This window comes from Heptranchias perlo, chromosome 22 (assembly GCF_035084215.1).
Source record: "Heptranchias perlo isolate sHepPer1 chromosome 22, sHepPer1.hap1, whole genome shotgun sequence".
NCBI lineage: Eukaryota > Metazoa > Chordata > Chondrichthyes > Hexanchiformes > Hexanchidae > Heptranchias > Heptranchias perlo.
The window spans coordinates 29379018-29393054 of NC_090346.1; the positions used below are offsets into that span (position 1 = coordinate 29379018).

General features: G+C 40.0%; 1 protein-coding gene across 6 annotated transcripts in view; it reads left to right on the forward strand.

The window, feature by feature from the left end:
- mettl22 (methyltransferase 22, Kin17 lysine) overlaps positions 1–13485 on the forward strand; it is a 120017-nt gene extending 106532 nt beyond the window's left edge. For 4 of the 6 annotated variants that reach the window (XR_010966836.1, XR_010966835.1, XR_010966834.1 and 1 more), the window contains exons 12-13: positions 7900–8014; positions 13388–13477. Coding sequence is in view for 2 of the 6 variants with exons in the window: in XM_068003168.1 (XP_067859269.1) it covers positions 7900–7944 (45 nt within the window). In the remaining 4 variants the exon portion in view is untranslated. Of the gene's footprint in view, positions 1–7899; positions 8313–13387 lie in introns of those variants that run through there. The other 2 variants (XM_068003169.1, XM_068003168.1) reach the window with 2 other exon arrangements.
- Positions 13486–14037: the final 552 nt, after the last annotated feature.

A 14037-nucleotide genomic window follows, 5' to 3' on the forward strand; every position in this document is an offset into this window, starting at 1 on the left:
AATCAGTTAAACAAATCAGTTTAACTTGCATCCTGGTTGTGTGCTTTATGTGGCATGTGCAGAACAAATTAATTTAATTACGAACTGGTTTCAAAGTGGAAGGACATTGGAAACATATATTACCCCATTAGCAGGGCCCTTACAACGTTAAATAGTGTCCCTAAATTTCTGCGGCGCGTTTAATTCATTTTTACAACGCAAAAGCAGCAATTTCCTGAGAGCATGCAGCGTTTTTTGCAGCTAAAGGTGGAGCGGCACAAATCATGCAGCAATTTGTGGCGATACACTACTCATGGCGTATCTCTTCCTCGCCAGAATTTGATGGATTTTTTACATGACAATAAGGCTGTGCCTTTAACTTGCTGTTATTTTGCCAGAAAATTCTGGGCCATTAAATAAGCGCTTTGTGATTGGTTCCTGGAAAATAAGTCAATACTGTTTTCTTTACGTAAATACCACAGCTGCTTAAATTAATATACAGATTCCACTCTCTGCATCTTTTCCTCTGCAACAGTAAACATATGGCTACATTAATAAAAATTGATTTTTACTTTCAAACAACAAAATACAGTCAGCGATTCAGTCAGTGGTATAGGGCAGGGCTTGCAACTAGTAGCCCCTGTGATTGGCCTGGCTTGCTGTTAATCATAAACACTTACCTCAGAAAATATTACTAAACTCAAATAAGAGTCCCAATGTATTTTTGGATAAAAGTCTGCTAACAACAAAAAAAGTTTGCCTTGTTATCAACTTAATATATTTTTTTTAAATACCACACATGGATTCCATGATTTTCCACAATGTGTCACTCATCCATTGTAGCTATATATGCAAGTTTAATGGAAACAATGATTTGTTTTCAAGTTGTAAATATAAACAACAAGTGTGTGTATATGTCTGTCTCAATATGTTTTCTGAAGTAAAAAATGAAGCCAATAGCTATTGTTTAAAAGTACAGTTGAAAACCTACTCAAATTCATCATCTAGATTATTTTCAGAAACACAAACTGCAACAGTTACACAAATTCACAATTTGACATTTCCATTAAGAAAAATAAATAGTAGACTGGAATTTGCTGCCGCTGGTGTATAATTAGTATTGTTATGTTTAAAATGGGTCTCTGCCTGTTCCATTTCTCTTTTATCCTGTCTGATACTCGGGCACAGAGTTTTAAAAAAACACTCAATATAAACTTTACCTCAATAAATGTTTTTGAAATTTGCCTTCTAGCTTTTCTTCAAATTACTTTGTAAAACAACCAAACATACTGTTGCAGACTAAAGAGAAACATTTTTTCAGTTGGACTGACAAAATGCTCCTAATGCATACTGTGCACATTCAGGCTACTGGTTTTGAGTTCAACACAGTTCTGAGCAAAAATATCAAGTCGAAGCTTTTAAGAGAGGCCGAGGCCTTCAAGTAAAAACGTGAATGAAGGTACTCAAAACCATAAAATTCAACCTTATAGTTAAGTTATTGTGAAATATATAAATTTTAAATGTGCTATTTTATATTGCGCACCTTATTTTGGACATTAGAAATTTTGGTTATTGGGGAAAAAATGGATGACATTTTTTTCAAAAAGAATTTTTAGTGATTTGATTGGTTCACCTTGGACTGCAGGTTGGTTCAGTGTTAGCACTCTCGCCTCTGAGTCAGAGGGCTGACATTTCAATGCAGCACAGCATTGTCGGAGATGCCTTCTTTCTGATGAAACCTTAAATTGAGCCCCCGTCTGCCCTTTCAGATGTATGTAAAAGATCCCATGGCACTATTAGAATTAGAGCAGTGGAGTTCTGGTGTCCTGGATGACACTTATCGCTCAACTAATGCCACAAAAATGGACTAATTGGGGGTTTGATACATTTCCCCATTGCAAGAATATTCAAAACATTTTGTTGATTTAAACTGTACAGGTTACTCTCAATTACATTTATAGTGAACATATATCAGTATAGCTTCAAAATGCATATAAATATAGCAAACTATTAGTTACATAAATCAGTTAATTGATAAAATCACATACAGTGGAGTACAATAATATAAAATGCACAACAAATCAAATTCTTTACATATCAATTGGAATGTCAAAGTTACTGATAATATATGAATAAATGTCAATCAACTTCAATGGCACTAATATCATCCTAATACAGCATGTAATGAATAGTAGGACTAAATATAAATGATTTTGATTTGTCCCCTCAGAAAAGTCTCATCTCATGGCTTCTAACCTTGCTGAGTCCCGATGCCAGGATTGGTTCACAGTGGATAACGGAACGCTCAATTATGTAAACATGAGAGAGCACAATTAGCTTTGATGACATAACATTTTAATTGATTGTCTCCCTGATTTCACAACAACTTTACAGTTTCCTTTTGTCCTCAGCACAGGAAAGCCTCAATTAATTATCGCATATCATTTGAACCACTTTTTATTACAGATCACTGGTATTTGATCTGGTAGACCATGTGTGCTATTTTGCTCACAATTACACATGATCCTTTCTAGCTAGGATAGAAGTTTTTTGCCCTTTTAGTGTTGAAACTGTGAATAAAGTAAAACACTTGATTCCCGCCTGGTGCTCTTTTTGATAGAATTTTCTATCATAGTTATTGTTTCTACCTGCAGCTTCTTCTCCTAGGTTTTTTTTGCAAAGACCAAGACTTCTCCATGATGTTACTGTAACTACGAGTATTGGAGTCCTGTGACCTTGTTAGTCAATTTATACTTGTGCATTACTGTACAAGAGATGTATGGGTAAGACCATTTGTCTACCAATCATCAGTTTGAATTGTGCTACTCCTGTGAGCTTCTTGAAAGTAGACCTAATAGCCATCAACAATTTAACATACCACTGTTTTCCTTTGCAGGATATATATTTCTTCAACATGCTTACCAACATTTGTTTTTGAGAGGATTGGGGGTGATGAGTTAATTGTAACTTTATTTTCACTCCCAGAGAGTCCCATATTCTCCAAATTAATTCTGTAATAAAATTGGTACCTCTATTGAAACATAGGAATATAGGAACAAGAGTAGGCCTGTTCCGCCATTCAATTAGATCTTGGCTGATCTACTTGCTTTGGTTCCATAACCCTTAATACCCTTGCCTAACAAAAACCCATCTCCGTTATGAAATTTTCAATTCACCTAGCCTCAACAGCTTTTTGGGCAAGAGAGTTCCAGATTTCCACTACCCTTTGTGTGAAGAAGTGCTTTCTGACATCACCCCTGAACAACCTCTAATTTTAAGGTTATGCCCTCTTGTTCTGGACTCTCCCACCAGAACAAATAGTTTCTCTCTATCTACCCTATCAAATCCTTTAATCGTCTTAGAACCATAGAAAAGATACAGCACAGAAGGGGCCATTCGGCCCATCGTCTCCACACCGGCTCGAAGAACAACCGGGTGCCCATTCTAATCCCACCTTTCAGCACCCGGTCCGTAGCCCTGCAGCTCACAGCATTTTAGATGCAGGTCCAGGTACTTTTTAAAAGAGTTGAGGGTCCCTGCCTCTACCACCAATTCGGGCAGTGAATTCCATACATCCACCACCCTCTGGGTAAAAAAGTTTTTCCTCACGTCCCCGCTAATCCTTCCACCAATCAGCTTAAATCTATGTCCTCGAGCTCTTGAACTCTCCGCTAGGGGAAACAGATACTTCCTGTCTACTCTATCTGGGCCCCTCATAATTTTGTACACCTCAATCAAGTCACCCCTCAGCCTCCTCTGCTCCAAGGAAAACAACCCCAGCCTATCCAATCTCTCCTCGTGGCTGCAATTTTCAAGCCCTGGCAACATTCTTGTAAATCTTCTCTGCACTCTCTCCAGAGCAATTACGTCCTTCCTGTAATGTGGTGACCAGAACTGCACACAATACTCCAACTGTGGCCTTACCAGCGTTTTATACAGTTCCATCATTACATCCCTGCTTTTGTATTCTATACCTCGGCTAATAACGGAGAGCATTCCGTATACCTTCTTCACAACCTTATCTACCTGTACTGCCATCTTCAGGGACCTGTGCACATTCACTCCAAGGTCCCTCACTTCCTCTACCTCTCTCAACATATTCCTGTTTACTGTGTATTCCCTTTTACTGTTTGCCCTCCCTAAGTGTATTACCTCACACTTCTCCGGGTTGAACTCCATTTGCCACTTTTCCACCCACTCCACCAACCCATTGATATCTTCTTGGAGTCTACAGCTATCCTCTTCACTATCAACTACACGGCCAATTTTTGTGTCGTCTGCAAATTTGCCAATAATGCCCCCTACATTCAAGTCCAAATCATTAATATGTACCACAAACAGCAAGGGACCCAACACTGAGCCCTGTGGCACACCACTGGAAATGCATTTCCATTCACAAAGACATCCATCGACTTTTACCCTTTGTTTCCTGTTACTGAGCCAATTTTGGATCCAATTTGCCATATTTCCCTGTATCCCATGGGCTTTTACCTTTCTGACCAGTCTGCCATGTGGGACTTGTCAAATGCCTTACTAAAATCCATGTAGACAACATCCACTGCACTACCCTCATCAATCCTCCTTGTCACTTCCTCAAAGAATTCAATCAGATTTGTAAAGCATGACCTTCCCTGAACAAATCCATGCTGACTATCCCTGATTAAACCATGCCTTTCCAAGTGACAGTTTATCCTATCTCTCAGTATTGATTCTAATAGTTTGCCCACCACCTAGATAAGACTGACCGGACTATAATTGTTCGGCCTTTCCCTCGTACCTTTTTTAAACAATGGTACTACATTTGCAGTCTTCCAGTCCTCCGGTACCTTCCCTGTACCTAGTGAGGATTGGAAAATGATCCTCAGAACATCCGCTATTTCCTCCCTGGCTTTCTTCAATAGCATAGGAAACAATCCATCCGGCCCTGGTGACTTATCAACTTTCAGGAATTCCAGTCCCTCTAGTACTTCCTCTCTCGTTATGTTTACCTTATCCAATATTTCACACCTCTCCTCTTTAACTACTACATCCAGATCATCCCTTTCCTTTGTGAATACAGAGACAAAATATTCATTTAAAACCCTACCCTCATCCTCTGCTTCTACATACAAGTTACCCTTATCATCCCTGATAGGTCCCACCTTTTCCTTAGCTATCCTCATGTTCTTAATGTACTGATAAAACATCTTTGGGTTTTCTTTAATCTTACTAGCTAATATTTTTTCATGCTCTCTCTTTGCTTTCCTTATTTCCTTTTTTACATCTTCCCTGTACTTTCTATACTCCTCTAGGCTTTCTGCAGTATTTAGTTTTCTGTGACAGTCATAAGCTTTCTTTTTCTGCTTTATCTTGCCCCATATACTTCTAGACAACCAGGGGCTCTAAATTTGGTGTGCCACCCTTTTTCTTTGAGGGGACGTGTCTGCATTGTACCCGTAGAATTTCACTTTTTAGTGCCTCCCACTGGCTTGCCTTTGATTTCTCCTCAAGTAGTTGTGTCCAGTCCACTTCTGCCAAATCACCTCTTAGTTCTGTAAAATTTGCCTTCCCCCATTTTAAAATGTTTACTCCTGATTTAACTCTGTCCTTTTCCATAATAATGCTAAAACTAACTGAATTGTGGTCACTATCCCCAATATGGTCACCCACTGTCACTTGCCCATCTTCATTTCCCAGGACTAAATCTAGAATGGCATCCCCTCTTGTTGGGCTTGTCACATACTGGCTAAAAAAGTTCTCCTGGACACCGATCAAGAATTTTGGGCCCTCACACTGTTTGAATCCCAGTTGATGTTAGGGTAGTTGAAGTCCCCTACTATTATTGCCTTCTTATTTTTGCACTCAGAAATTTGCCGACATATTTGTTCTTCTATCTCCCTTTCGCTATTCGGGGGTCTATAGTACACTCCTAGTAGTGTGACTGCCCATTTTTTGTTTCTTAGCTCAATGGCCTCGATTGATGATCCATTTAGCATGCCTTAAACACCTCAATTAGATCACCCCTTAATCTTCTATACTCAAGGGAATAGGAGCCTAGTCTTTGCAACCAGTCCTCATAATTTAACCCTTTTAGCCCCGGTAAAATTCTGGTGAATCTGCGGTGCACCCAATATATCCTTCCTTAGGTTCGATGCCCAGAACTGAGTACAGTACTCCAGATCTAACCAGAGCTCTGTACAGCCATAACATAACTTCCACCCCGTTGTATTGCAGCCCTCTTGCGATGAAGGCCAACATTCCATTAGTCTTTAAATTATTTTTTGTACCTGTCCAATAGCTTTTAATAATTTCTATACTTGGATCCTTAAATCTCTCTGCTCATCCACAGTTCATAGCTTCTCGCCATTTAGAAAATACTATGATCTATCTTTCTTAGATCCAAAGTGGATGACCTCACATTTCCCCACACTGAACTCCATCTGCCACAGTTTTGCCCACTCACTTAATCTGGCAATATCCCTTTGCAACTTTCTGCTTCCATCTACACTGTTTACTGTGCCACCTAACTTAGTGTCATCAGCAAACTTAGATATGCGGCTCTCTATTCCTTCATCCAAGTCATTTATAAATATAGTGAAACGCTGAAGCCCCAGTACAGATCCCTGGGGGACACCACTAGTCACATTCTGCCAATTTGAGTACATACCCATTATCCCTACTCTCTGTCTCTTACCTCCTAACCAATTTCCTAGTCAAGCCAATAGGTTGCCTCTAATTCCTTAAGGTCTCATTTTTGTTAACAGTCTCTTATATGAAACTTTGTCGAATGCCTCCTGGAAGCCCATATAAATAATATCCATAGTCACTCCCTTATCTACCACGTTTGTTATCTCCTCAAAATATTCAACTAGGTTTGTTAGCCATGACTTACCCATTACAAATCCATGCTGGCTCTCTCTGAGCACCTCATATTTGTCCAAATGCTCAGTCACTCTGTCCCTAATAACAGATTCTAGTAACTCCCACAACTGCGTTAGACTAATAGGCCTATCATTTCCTAGTTTATCTCTTGTACCCTTCTTAAATAATGGACTGTCTTTGCAGTTTTCCAATCAAGAGAGTTTTGGAAGATCACAACTAAGACATCAACAATTTCTACTCTCAACAGCAATCCCCATCTCCTAAGTACACGATTAATCGGTAAAATTGCAATGATTTCTATGAAGTCCCTGGCAACAGCCAAATATTCAATCCATTTTGTGAATAAGCAGGTGATCATGAGGAGGTACTTACTCTGGCAGATATTTAAATATCTGACAAGCAGTATGTTAACTTCCTCCTATGTTCTCTGGAGTTTAGAAGAATGAGAGGTGATCTCATAGAAACATAAGATTCTGAGGGGGCTTGACAGGGTAAATGCTGAGAAATTGTTTTCCCTGACTGGGGAGTCTAGAACTAGGGGACATAGTCTCAGGTTAAGGGGTTGGCTATTTAAGACTAAGATGAGGAGGAATTTCTTCACTCAGAGGGTTGTGAAGCTTTGGAATTCTCTACCCCAGAGGGCTGTGGATACTGAGTCGTTGAGTATATTCAAGGCTGAGATAAAAAGATTTTTGGGGTCTAGGGAAATCAAGGGATATGGGGATCGGGCAGGAAAGTCAAGTTGAGGTCGAAGATCAGCCATGATCTTATTGAATGGCGGAGCGGGCTCGAGGGGCCATATGGCCTACTCGTACTCCTAATTCTTATGTTCCTCTCTTGTGATGGATCTAGCTGAGGTGGGCTGAAATTTGCAACAAATAGAACATTTTTTGACTTGGGTATCTGCATCTTGAAGCAACATTCTGTTTGATAGTCACTTTGGTGGTTCCTTTGCCATGATAAGCTCCACGTGGTTTGTCATTTACATGTTGTAACATTGTCTCACAGTATTGAATAGGAACTACCTATCCACTTGTTCCCCTTTCTCCTGGCATATAGATTAGGAGGATTTATATAATTGGAAGTCCTATTTGCCATATATGACCTACAACTCCTTGTCAGCTTCCAGATCTACAAGAACAATAGAATATGCCTGTGCATCCTGGATCTAAATGTACGTATTGCTAACAAACTTGTCATCAATTGCTTAACTACCAGATCTCTATCTGGTTCATTCTTATGTATCTCAACAACACAGAACAATAGTGGCTGTATTCAATTTAGTATGATGTAACTTTCAGTTTAGGATTGAATATTTAGTCTTGCCTTCATGCAGGCAATATTTGTATGTATTTCTGTTTTTAAAAAATCTCCCTCATATGAATGGAATTAAGGTTTAGCTTTCAGTGAGTCATCTGTGATTGTCCTTTGTTTCTAAATCTTCGGGTTTCATCTTTCTTCTGGCTTATTCTGTCGCATGTAAATAGAAATGTTATGATCAGTTAAACAGGCACAGAAGGGGCCTGTAAATAGTGCAATTAAAAAGATCACACTAAGGCAATCCCTCTTTGTGCTCCATTGTAATTGGGAATAGGCTTTGTAGGGTTTTTTGTTGTAATGTTTGCCATTTATTTTTAGTACTATGTTTTTATTGCAGGTTTTTCAACATTCCTGAAAATTTTATTAATATATTTTTAGGGGCTATTTTTACTTATTATGGTAAGCATGCATCTCATAAGAGACTGTAAGCTAAAATTAAAGCTCATGGAATTGAAGGCAGATTATTGACCTGGTTAGGAGATTGGTTCAGCGGTAGAAGACAGAGGGTAGGAATAATGAGTATGTACTGAAATTGGAAGGAAATGACTCATGGTGTCCCACGAGTGCTGGGGCCTCAACAATTCACTATATTTATTAATGACTTAAATAACACAATAGATAGCCATATATCCAAGTTTGCCGATGACACAGAGATTGGTGGCTTAGTAAGTAGTGTAGACGGGAGCAAAACATTACAAAGAGACGTTGATAGATTAAGTGGGCTAAACTGTGGCAGATGGATTTCAACACAAGTAAGTGTGAGGTCATCCATTTTGGACCAAAAAAGGGACAGATCCAATATTTTTTAAATGGTGAAAAGCTAGGAACAGTGGCGGTCCAAAGAGATTTAGGGATCCATGTACACAGATCACTAAAATGTAGTAGGTACAAAAAATAATCAAAAAGGCTAATGCAATATTGGCCTTTACAACCAGAGGACTAGAATATAAAGGGGAGGAAGTTTTGTTGCAACAATGCAAAGCCCTGGTTAGATCACATCTGGAGTACTGTGTACAGTTCTGGGCACTGCACCTTAGAAAGGATATATTAGCCTTGGAAGGAGTGCAGCACAGATTCACCCGAATGTTACCAAGACTCCAAGGATTAGATTAGGGTGAGAGATTGCATAAACTATAATTGTATTCCCTAGAATATAGAAGGTTAAGGGGTGATTTGATTGAGGTTTTTAAGATTTTGAAAGGAGTTGATAGGATAGATAGGGAGAAACTTTTTCTGCTGGTGGGGGAGTCTAGGTCAAGGGGACGTAACCTTAAAATCAGAGCTAGGCCATTCAGGAGAGAAGTTAGGAAACACTTCTTCATGCAAAGGGTGGTAGAGGTGTGGAACTCTCTCCCACAAAAAGCAGTAGATGCTAGCTGAATTAATAATTTTAAATCTGATATCGATAGATATTTGCTAGCCAAGAGTATTAAGGGATATGGAGCCAAGGCCGAGTTAGGATACAGATCAGCCTTCATCCCATTGAATGGTGGAACAGGCTCAAGGGGCTGGATGGTCTGCTTCTGTTCCTATGTTCCTACTCAACTTGCCGAATCATCTTACATTAACCAGTTCGGATCGAAATAAATTTAATTTACTAACCCTCGATTAGGTGACCCTTGAGCTGCTGAGTGAGTGAATGCCGCCTTTCTTGCCAAATCATCAAAGAAGAAGCCAAACCACAAGTCATGCACAAAACACTACTGGTTACAAGTCACACTTTAAAGTTAAAGTTGGGAACATAAACGTTTAATAGACATGAATAAATGTAATCAGAGTAATCTAGCAATTGAGTAGCAAATCATTAATGGACAGTTACTCAACAAAATGAATACCAAAGGTCACACAGGCAATTCAATATATTACTGTAATTCACGAGCTGCATGGTTGGGCTAATCTTCTTTATTCCCTGGGATGCAGAAATTGGCTTCTGGATTGTTGAGTCAATGAACCCCTTCATGGCAGAGTTATCTGTTTCACTTTGATCTTCAGTTCTGATTAAGCCAACGTTATGCACGAGTGACAATATCTGAGCTGGCTTCCCTCTCAACTTTCTCAATCTCAGACCACTCACAATTAAATGACACTCTTATCGCTGCCTGTAATGGATTAGTGTAGCCACAATTTAACTTCTAACCTTTGACACTCCTTAAAGGCATCTTGTACTGGTAAGGATACCTCTATACCTCCTAGGTAAAAGTTCTTACGAAAGAATAGAGGAAATGAAAGTCATCTTCTGGTTAGCACAGAGAGACTAAGAAAGAGTGCTACTTCTACCAAAGACAAAGAAAATCTCTGCTTCTGAGTGAACCATGTGTCTGAAGGGTCTGCCCCTTTTTGTGTCAATCTTCCCCAACAAGTCAGCACTGAAGCATGTCTGGTCGCCTCCACTTTTACAAACCCCCCCGACCTTACAGCCTTATTATTAACGATGGGACCCACACAATATGAGGGATTGTGACCTGTTACGACTTACTAAGTGCTTCTCCCTTGAACCTGAGCCAGGGATAGTGACTTTACAACTTAATTGCTTAAAAGCCTGTAATTAAGTGTTCAGAGGCCTGTATTAACTATTCATTTTCCAGCACTCAATTTCAATAGCTGAACTCCATATTGTATGGGCATCCTCAGGAAGTTTTCAGGGTATTTCCCTTACCAATCTCGAAGCCAACTCTTCGGGTAATTTTACAGGGCACTATTCTTACAAAGGGCTCACGAAAAGTTCTTGATATGCCAACTTTCATGGGAGCTCGGGAAGCCACAAGGTATCTAGCTGCAAACTGCAGGGTCCCGTGGTGGGCAGCAAGGGAATGTAAAATTAATAATGGGGTTTGGTTTGGATGTGCCCCTGATACAGCATTTCAGGGTTAAAACGGTACAGAATGATAGATCAGCAAGCACCAGAAACGGACTGCCTACAACCTGCCATTATGCTATGAACTGTGACCCTGGCACACTTACCTGGCAACAGTCATCAGGAACTGGCTAAAAACGGTCAATACTGAGTCATTTGCAGATCTATACCGCCTGTAGCCAACTTGTACTATAGTGGCAGCCACTTAAAAGATAAGTGGTTAGATACAAGGATAAAAAATGACTGTAATTTCTTCAATGTCATGTCCTTTCTCAACTTTTTTTCCCACCTGCACTGCACTGCTGTTCTCTGATGAAGGTCTGGAGTTCCAAACAGGGCAACTGTCCTCACACCTGCTTCCTGCAGCTGCACCTCTGCTTCATTAGCTAACAAAAAGAGAGTTTAAGTGCAATGCCACGCCATCACTTGCCAACAGTTGATTTCCTGCCTCCATGTTGTTAGTGGCCCAAAGAACTTTTAGAAAGGCTGAAATATACAGAGGAAAAATTACAGTCATTTTTTATCCTTGTATCTAACCACTTATCTTTTAAGTGGACGGATCCTTTAAATTTCCCAGCTAGCAAAAACAGTATAAGTGCACTAAGTGCTTTAAACAACTTTGAGATGATTCCTAGCTCAGTTTAAAACTTCTGGGAAGGATGCAAGAAGGCTGACAACCTATGTCCTCCTGCAACTTCTTCCCTCAATGCACCCGGACATTCTCCCTTCAAAAATGCTGCTGAACACAGAGTCCTAATGGTAGCAGTTATTTCTTTTCCCCCCTCAATGCTCCTGGACCTTTAGACCCCTATCCCCATTCTCTGAGACCCTTAGACTCATCCCCAGTATTCCTGCCTGCCAGGACCACCCACCCCCACCAACCCAGATCCTGGGACCTCCTACCAGTGGTCCCAGACTGTAATGCTTTGAGGCCTAACACCTCCCCTAGGTGCACCCAATCCTTTCCCCAAGTGGGACCAGAGCCTAAAATTGCCAGTTCTAACGCCTCCATTGTTGAGATGGGAATAATGAACAAGCAGAAATATCCTGGGTGAAATGTGTTTGGATTTATCTCTTTTATACTGCATTTAGCGTGCAGTGAACCACCTTAAGAACCACCACCTCAACCATCACAACATTTATCTAATTGGTCATTTATCTAATTGCTTTATGTGGGACTTGTGCGCAAATTGGATGCTGCATTTCCCAACAACAGTGACTGCACTTCAAAAGTACTTCATTGGTTGTGAAATAATTTGGGACATCCTGATGCCAAAGGCAACAGAACCAGCGCAAAAGTGTAAATGACTCGTACTGCCCCTGCCAGGACGTCCCAGCATTTTTTTGCTCTGGCCTATATGGATCTTTCAAGCTATTGAAGACTTCCAGTGTTCAACAAATCTTGCAGATCTGCAGCTGTTTTTGTGTTGAGTTATCTGCCCTGCCTCTTTCAAACCCCTTAGCTTTGACTGGATATTTTTACCTCAAAAGAGAGCTTTCAACCACATCTGTGTATTCTACTCAAGCATTTTACAGGTTAATCTTATGGGTCAAATGTGTTTGGATTTATCTCTTTTATGCTGCATTTAGCATGAAAAAAATACATGTGCAGTTTGCGGGGTTTTTCAGCATCCAAACTACATCAACAGAAGAGTAGAAGGATGTGTCTCCTCATCTTGTGAGGATTTGAAAGTTTCTTTGTTTTTTTTCCCCAAAAACTTTGAAAGAAACTGGAGATTGAAATGTTGACGTTTTATTTCAGACAGCCTGCTCCGCTTTACCAGTTTGTCATGCTTCTGTTCCTACCTGCCTTACCCTCACCTCCTGTGCTATTCACCCATTCTCTGTCTCATAAATATTTTTAATTTCTCTCATTATGCCTTTTTGTATCTCAGTCTAATGTCGCTTATATGATTTAACCATCTTATGTTTTCCACTCAAGCATTTTACAGGTTAATCTTATGGGTCAAATGTGTTTGGATTTATCTCTTTTATGCTGCATTTAGCATGAAAAAAATATTTTGAGACATTCAATTGGCCCATCAACAATCTGTGAGGGTGTAATGCTTATATACATATTTAGATAGGGTTTTCCTGTCAGTAATGTTTATGCAGGCAAGTTCCGTCATAAATCTTGGCATGTGTTGACATAAAAAGCATTACTGTAAGTATGTTACATGTTTGGGATCTGCCTTAGATATTGTCTCGGGTACAAAGATGCTGGTCACTCCCATAAGTGGTCTGAGCACCTTATGTTTAGGAGTGTGCCCATTCTGCCCAATATCTAATTACAAGATAGTGTAACCCTGGGTTGTAATAATAGGACCCCATTTGATCTGAACTGAATATTTTGTATTTCGCATGTGCCCTCAGGTGCAGTTCTCCAATCTTTCCAACGGTTGACTAAAACACTTGGTGAGATGAAGCTGGATGCACAGACCGCAAACATGCAAATTAACAGTCAAAGCAAATTCCACTTCTCTTCTCAAAAAATAATAAACCATTTTGGGGAATGACTTTTTTGTTTTAGGCTCTACTTTTCTTTCATACTACTTATAACTGCCTTTTAGATTCCTGCACCCTGCAGTTTCTTCTTTAAAACCTCACTTCCCATGTGTCTCTTTTCCTTTTCTCCCTTGTTTCCAGCCAGTAAGGGGGGAGTGGGGGCTGTGCTGCTCAGTTCATCCCCATTAATGATTTGCCAGTAGGTAACCCTGGGTTGTAATAATAGGACCCCATTTGATCTGAACTGAATATTTTGTCTTTCGCATGTGCCCTCGGGTGCAGAGGTAATGAAACCATTACCTCTCATCCCTCCTTCGGGGTGGGGGGGGGGCTTAAAGAAAACATCCCCTGCTGTTCTCAAAACAAATGGGGACCATCCTGATTAATGGATCTTGGAGAAGACCACTAACCATCATTGTATCAGTTTAAATAGACTTTGATCTATGATATTCCACAAATTGGCCCATGTGGCTTCCAACAATGTGCTGAATTCACTTTGTTTTAAAACACATAACAAA